Source organism: Hemitrygon akajei, chromosome 11 (genome assembly GCF_048418815.1).
Source record: "Hemitrygon akajei chromosome 11, sHemAka1.3, whole genome shotgun sequence".
Lineage (NCBI taxonomy): Eukaryota > Metazoa > Chordata > Chondrichthyes > Myliobatiformes > Dasyatidae > Hemitrygon > Hemitrygon akajei.
The window spans coordinates 83,216,139-83,223,762 of NC_133134.1; the positions used below are offsets into that span (position 1 = coordinate 83,216,139).

Below are 7,624 nucleotides of genomic sequence, written 5' to 3' on the forward strand. Positions count from 1 at the left end.
GGTGTGGAGGGAGTTTCACTCTGTGTCTGACCCCGGGAGTGTGTGATGGGACGGTGTGGAGGGAGTTTCACTCTGTGTCTGACCCCGGGAGTGTGTGATGGGACGGTGTGGAGGAAGTTTCACTCTGTGTCTGTCCCCGGGAGTGTGTGATGGGACGGTGTAGAGGGAGTTTCACTCTGTGTCTGACCCCGGGAGTGTGTGATGGGACGGTGTGGAGGGAGTTTCACTCTGTGTCTGACCCCGGGAGTGTGTGATGGGACGGTGTGGAGGAAGTTTCACTTTGTGTCTGTCCCCGAGAGTGTGTGATGGGACGGTGTGGAGGAAGTTTCACTTTGTGTCTGTCCCCGGGAGTGTGTGATGGGACGGTGTAGAGGGAGTTTCACTCTGTGTTTGATTGGGAGTGTGTGATGGGACGGTGTGGAGGGAGCTTCACTCTGTGTCTGACCCCGAGAGTGTGTGATGGGACAGTGTGGAGGGAGTTTCACTCTGTGTCTGACCCCGAGAGTGTGTGATGGGACGGTGGCCCTTCCCTTAACCCTCATTGGGCTGGGAGATCACCACTGATCTGGATGCTGTGCATTTCGAATGTCTGGGTTAAGGTTTCAGCTGCTGTCCCTCCTGTCCACTCAGGTCCGAAAGCACAGAAGAAGTTCAAGCGACTGATGCTGCACCGCATAAAGTGGTCGGAACAGACAGCCAGTTCCCGTGACGATGGTGAGTTTTGGTCAGGGTCCTGACACGGATGTCTGGTTGGGTGGGTGTCAGCGCCTTGTCAGTTCGTTTTTCTTGAGATTCTTACACACTTGATACAAATGCAATACGCCAACTTCCTTGGATAGCCACGATTCGTTATTTAAGCAAGTACAAGCTTTTTGGAGGATCGCTTAACAAACTTCGCAGTGTTTGCGGAGCCCTGTCAAGCGATGCTCCCCGAACAAGGGAACATTCCTCCCTTTTTATAGGGTTTTACACCACAGTCAGTCACATATGCAAGATACAATATTTAGGTACCACCAAAGTCACATGCCTGGCAACAGTGATACGAAACAAAGAATACTTAAGCAACTAAAGCAGACGCAAAGGTCATTCACCCAAGGACGATTAGTATCTAAATTCTTGCATGTCATCAGGACAAATTGCCCTTTAACATCCCAATAGTACTTGATAAAGACCACTTACTCACCTAAAGGCAGAAGTAAAGGCCAGCCACTCGAGAGCAATGTGTGCGATTAGCTAGTTTCTTTAGCCTTAGGCTACGTCCACACTACACTGGAGAAATCCGTAACCGAAGCTTTTTCTCTTCGTTTTTACCCTCTGTCCACACTAAAACAGCGTTTTCATCCCCCGAAACTGGAGCTTTTCAGAAACGCTCTCCAAAGTGTTTAATTTTGAAAATGCCACTCGGGCAGATCAGTGTGGACGGGGTAACCGGAGAAATCTGAAAACGTTGTCAGACGGCAGTGCGCCATTTCATTGTTTTCTTGAACGCAACCTAACGATTTCAGAACTGACGGCAATGAGACTGAAGCCAGAAGCGTTAGAAATGTACTCACCAAATACTTTGACCCATAACTTACTGAATAAATAAGTATACTCACTTTGCCCTGTTTTCTGTCCTTGCTTGTATGAAGGTGGTTTACCTATTTATGCAAGTACTTCTCTGACAATAGATGTGTAACAGCCTAATGTAACATTGTATGGAAATACAAGATAACACTGATGCAGACATGTTTTATACATTTAACAAGGTGCTTTATTAATGCAACAGAGTTAGTCAGTTTTTCAATGTCGTCGTCAGCTGGTTCATACTGTCCGCGAACTCCCTGTCGGTTGCCTCCGTATGCTCCAGTATTTGGTTTTTTTTACTTTTAAGTCCTCCTGCGCGAGAGCCAACAGCTACCCGTTGTTTAAGTTTTTCTAGTCTGTAACTGCAAAAACGCGCACTTTCACGGCGAGATTTGACACCAAACACGTTGCTTGTTTTCGGTAGATGTGTCCTGCGCATGCGCAGTTGGAGGAGATTCGCTGAAATCTCCGTTTCAATGTGGACGGAGGTATTTTTAAAAACGCATAGCGTGGACGCCTATCGTTTCTACGCGAAACCGGCGTTTTCAAAATTATCCAGTCTAGTGTGGACGTAGCCTCAGTTCAGCATTTCCAGAGACAGTATAATTAGTTTGCCACACCCTGCATGCAAGGCAAGGAAGCCCACGGCGTACTTAGCATCTAATTTCCTGCATGTCAGCAGGACAAATTAACCTGTTAACATCTCACATTGTTACAGCACCAGTGTGGTATCTGGACTCTGTTGGATCGATTCTAGGTCAATGCAATTTAACAAGGTTTGTGATTCTTGTGTTTTAATCCAAGGATCGTTCAGAAGTCAGGAATGAGGAACAATACCTGTTGCTTCATCATGGTTTTAATCAGCCATGAGAGGACGTAGAGAAATTGAAATAAGCAGTGATAGAGGTCTAAGCAATGAGAGAGAGAGAGAGAGAGAGAGAGAGACTAAGGAACTAAGATGGGACTAGTTTGTGGTCAGATATTTTATGCCCATAAATAAGGAACATTTCTTTCAAATTTGTTGATAAGAGTCAACCAATGAGATTGGTGTTATTCAAATAATGCAGTACCAAGAGAAATTTCCAGAGTCACACTTGGTAGAACTGCTGGGACCACACTAAAATTGCTTGTATATATTGTGACCACTAGGAAGCATATTAAATTGTTATGCATATAAGAACTGCTTAAAGTACATGTAGATAATGCTTAAACACTGCAAAGAAAATACCAATTAAACAGTCAGATTCAACAGAAGTAACTCCCCAGTTATAGGCGGGATGGCTCCAGGTCACTTTGGGCAGAGTTTGGAAGATTGATTACAGGAAGCATGTAATCAGGGGTGTGATTCATGGAGATATTAGGTCATCCCGGTAGCATAGCGGTTAGCACGAGGACTCTGTGTCTTTACTCGCCGGAATGTAAACAAGTGGGGGGGGGGGGGGATCTCATTGAAGCCTATCAAATGTTCAAACGCCTAAATAGAGTGAATGTCTCCTACAGTAGGGGAGTCTAAAAGCAGAGGGCACAGCCTCAGAATAGCGGGACATCCTTTTAGAATAGTAATGAGAAATTGCTTTTGCCAGAGGCTGTCGAATCTGTGGAATTTGTTGCCACAGGTGGCTGTGGAGGCCAGGTCATTCGGCAGAAGTTGATAGGTTCTTGTTTAGTCAAATGTGAAGACAGGAGAATGCGCTTGAGAGAGAAATGTATCAGCCATGATGAGATGGCTGAGCAGACTCGATGGGCTGAATGGCCTCATTCTGCAACTGTATCTAATGGCCTTACAGCTTGGGGCATCAGGGTTCAATTCTGACTCCATCTGTAAGAATTTTGTACATCCTTCCTGTAAGCACATGGATCTCCTCCGGATGTACCGTTTAGCAGGTTAATTGGTCATTGTAAATTGTCCTGTGATTAGGGTAGGGTTAAGGAGGTGGGTCTGGGCAGTGTAGCTCGGTGGGCTGGATTGGCCTGTTCTATCTGTCTCTAAATGAAATTGAGTACATCACAGAAACAGGCCCAGCTCTGCTAGACTGAGAAAAATGCCTGTCTAATCCCCATTTGACAAAATCTATGAACACCTTTCCAGTCTGTTCAAACGATCTCTCGGAGGGTGGTGAGAGAGCGGAGCAAGCGCCCAGCGGATGTGGTGGAGGCAGGGTCGATTTCAACATTCGAGGGAAATTTGGATAAGTAAATGAATGGCAGGGTATGGAGGGTCATGGTTGATGGGACTAGCCAGAGTAACAGTTGAGCGTGGACTAAATGGGCCGAAGGGCCTGTGTCTGTGCTGCAGTGCACTAGATTCTTTAAGCGTTGTCTCTAACAGTTACTCTGGCTGCTCGTTCCATAGACCCACCACCCTCAGATCCCCTTTAAATTCCGTGCTTAAACCCGTGCCTCTTGGTTTTAGCTTCTCCACTCTGGGGAAAAAGGTTAGACTAATGCCCCTTGTGATTGTATAAGCCTCTCCAATGTCATTCCTCAGCCCCCTCCACTCCCGGGAAAACTGTCCCAGCCTATCCATAAACATGAGGTTCAGCAGATGCTGGAGATCCTAAGTAACACACACAAAATGCAGGCCAGGCAGCATCTGTGGAGGAGAATAAACCGTTCTGGGCTGAGACCCTTCATGGAAATGGGGAGAGGGGAAGCAAGCTGACGGGTGATGAGAGAGGCTGGGTGAAAAACCCCAGCTTCTTACTTCATCGCCCCGCCCCCCTCCATTTCCCCCCTCACCCGGGTGGTGTGTCTGCGGGTACACTGACTCCTGCTACTGTCTCTCCCTCAGACGAGGAAGGATCTGACGACGATGCGGTGAAGAGGGTGAACAAGTGTGCGCTGGTCTGGGAGGTAAGAGGTGATTTCGTTCTCGTCTCCTCCCCCCCCACCCCAAAAAAAATCCTTGTAATGCTTGTCAGTGTGTGGGTGGGTTCCCAGCGCACTTTCCACCTCCCTCCCTCCACCCTCCCCTCCTACCGTATCCCATCCACTCCTCTCGGTCTCCCTCCCTCCTGCCCTCCAACTCCTATTGAGCTCCCTCCCTCTCCGTTCATTCACTCCTACAAGCCTCCATCTCCTCGTCTGTCCCATGTCGTCCATCCCCACTTGGGCAGCAGTCCCAGCCTCTGTGGGAGAGACTGGGCATCGTCACCTCCACCCTGGGATCCCGGGGCAATCAGACCGTGCCGAGGGTGGGGAGGAGTGGCCCGAGGCCTCTAGAAACACAGAAACCTTGATTCTAATTCAGATAAACCTCTCTCCACCCTTTCCCGAACCTGTGACCCAGGGAACGGCGAAGGAGAGGAGCTTCGGGGAGATGAAGTTTAAACAGTGCCCCACAGAGAGCATGGCACGCGAACACTTCAAAAAACACGGTGTGGAGCAGTACTGGGACCTGGCCATCAGCGAGTCGGTGCTGGAGGTCACCGAGGACTGAGGGACTGTCCGGCACCATCGCATCTGCTGGGGGCTCTGAGGGGATGCGGACAATTCTCAGCGGGAGGCGGCTTTCAAATGGAGCAGGAGCGGCAGCCCGCGGGGCTCATCGCTCTCCCCACCGGTGGACGCCGAAGGTTTTCCGCATGTCGGGAAGGTAGATTTTGAAAGGAAAGCAGGCTGTCTGCGGAGGTCCGGCTGGAGGGAGAGCCCGCTGACTGTGTTAGGAAAGTGGAGTACACGTATTCCAGGGCTGGTTCGCCACCACCACGGCCCAATCTTCTTGCCAGCTCGATGTCTTGTCACTGATCGTGGCAGATCCAGGTGTTAAAACTTGCGTTCTCTTCCCCTCTCCTCTCTAACCCTTCCTGCCCCCTACCACATTCCTCCACCTCACTCTTGTCCCTCCCCTCCACCCTCACTCGTTTCCCTCCCCTCTCTCCAGATGAACTCTGCCTGGCTTCCTTTTACTTTAAGTCATGATCCATTCTGGAGAGGAAGGGGTTGTTGCCGCCAGTGAAGGTTCCCCGGCATATCTTCGGCGGGTCTCGCATAGGGGCTGTGTAACTGGAGTCTTGTGCTGATTGTGTTTGGGCTGTGTAATGCAAGCATTGCACAGATTGCATTGCAAACCTTGCACTGATGCGTAATGTGTTTGGGCTGGGTAAGCAGGCCTCTGGTTCATCACGTTTGAGGTGTGCAACGCAAGCCTTGCGCTGATCATCTGCTGTGCATTAACGCACTGTGTTCTGTACATCGAACGAGTGGGTTTTCTGCGTCTGCACATCCGGCATACAGAACCATCCAGGGAAACGGGCCTTGCTTTAATGGGTCTTTCGAAGCATCCCCTCACACACCCGTTCACGGCCCCTTCCCTCGTCGTCCCCTTCATGGCCCCCCTCCCCTTCATGGCCCCCCTCCCCTCGTCCTCCCCTACATGGCCCACCTCCTCTCGTCCCCCCCTTCACAGACCCCCATCCTCTCGTCCCCCCCTTCACAGTCCCCCTTCCCTCATCGTCCCCTTCACAGTCCCCCTTCCCTCATCGTCCCCTTCATGGCCCCCATTGCTCCCCTCCTGTTCCTAAATCCTTGCTGCCTGTTGCTTCCTAGCAGACTGTGGCTGTAGTTGCTACTCGGGCTAGCTAAGTGATGCTACCGCCTGGGCTGACCCCCCGCCCCCCCCCCCCCCCCCCACCTGGCTGCCTGAGAACTCATCAGTGCAGAACGTGTCAGAGGAAAGGGATGTGGTGGCTAAAGAAATTCACTGGAACTGTCCCTTTCCCGGAAGTGTGTGATGGGACGGTGTGGAGGGAGCTTCATTCTGTGTCTGACCCCAGGAGTGTGTGATGGGACAGTGTGGAGGGAGTTTCACTCTGTGTCTGACCCCGGGAGTGTGTGATGGGACGGTGTGGAGGGAGTTTCACTCTGTGTCTGACCCCGGGAGTGTGTGATGGGACGGTGTGGAAGGAGATTCACTCTGTGTCTGACCCCGGGAGTGTGTGATGGGACGGTGTGGAGGGAGTTTCACTCTGTGTCTGACCCTGGGAGTGTGTGATGGGACGGTGTAGAGGGAGATTCACTCTGTGTCTGACCCCGGGAGTGTGTGGAGGGAGTTTCACTCTGTGTCTGACCCCGGGAGTGTGTGATGGGACGGTGTGGAGGGAGTTTCACTCTGTGTCTGACCCCGGGAGTGTGTGATGGGACGGTGTAGAGGGAGTTTCACTCTGTGTCTGACCCCGGGAGTGTGTGATGGGACAGTGTAGAGGGAGATTCACTCTGTGTCTGACCCCGGGAGTGTGTGATGGGACGGTGTGGAGGGAGTTTCACTCTGTGTATAGTCTTTGCTGTCACCATTTCGTTTGTACGTGATGTGGCACTGTTAAGGAAACCTGCTTTTTTTCCAACTGGACATTGACGTGGAAGATCGTTCTGAGTGGGACACATTGTATATTAGATGCTCAGACACTGGGATGTGCTTCATTACTGGTGTGGTCATTCACTCTATCTACAAAGTCAACTTCGTCAACATCAAGAGCCAGTCGTAAAGAAAGAACCCTTCGGTGTGAAGAGCCTGGAGGAACAGTTTTGTTGAGCGTGGGTACTGATCAGACATTTATTGCTGTATAAGCAGACAGCCTGGAGTTTCATAATAAAGATTGATTTTTTTTTCTAAAGTGAGCGTGTTGTGTTTTGCAGGGCTTATTCGTTGTTCATCCCCAGTGCCCCAGATCCTTTGACTGGAGAAGCATTGGACTACTGCTAATCCATATGCGAAACCCTGTTCCATTCTTGCCCAGGTCCCACAAAGGAAAACTCTTGACTGCACATCGGATAGCTTCTCCCACCCCTCCCTCCTCTCTTTTGCCATTCCCCAATTTGGTTTTTCTCTCATCCCTGCTCTCCTCTCTCTGGTTCTCCCCCCCCCCCCCCCTTCCCTTTCTCTCATGGTCTGTTGTTTTCTCCTATCAGATTCCTTCTATGGTCCTTTACCTCTTTCATCTATAACCTCCTAGTTTACTGCAACCTCTCCCTCTCACCTGCCAGCTGTTACTCCTCCCCCTCCGCCCTCACCTTGAGGGCTTCTGCCTCACCTATCACCTAACTGTACTCCTTCCCCTCC

General features: G+C 50.5%; 1 protein-coding gene across 1 annotated transcript in view; it reads left to right on the top strand.

Moving 5' to 3' along the window:
- prpf3 (PRP3 pre-mRNA processing factor 3 homolog (yeast)) overlaps positions 1–7,178 on the top strand; it is a 66,937-nt gene extending 59,759 nt beyond the window's left edge. Inside the window, exons 14-16 of the mRNA XM_073061256.1 lie at positions 631–714; positions 4,358–4,419; positions 4,856–7,178. Of these exons, the coding sequence (XP_072917357.1) occupies positions 631–714; positions 4,358–4,419; positions 4,856–5,005 (296 nt within the window). The 3' untranslated portion in view covers positions 5,006–7,178. The remainder of the gene's footprint in view (positions 1–630; positions 715–4,357; positions 4,420–4,855) is intronic.
- The last annotated feature ends 446 nt before the right edge of the window (positions 7,179–7,624 follow it).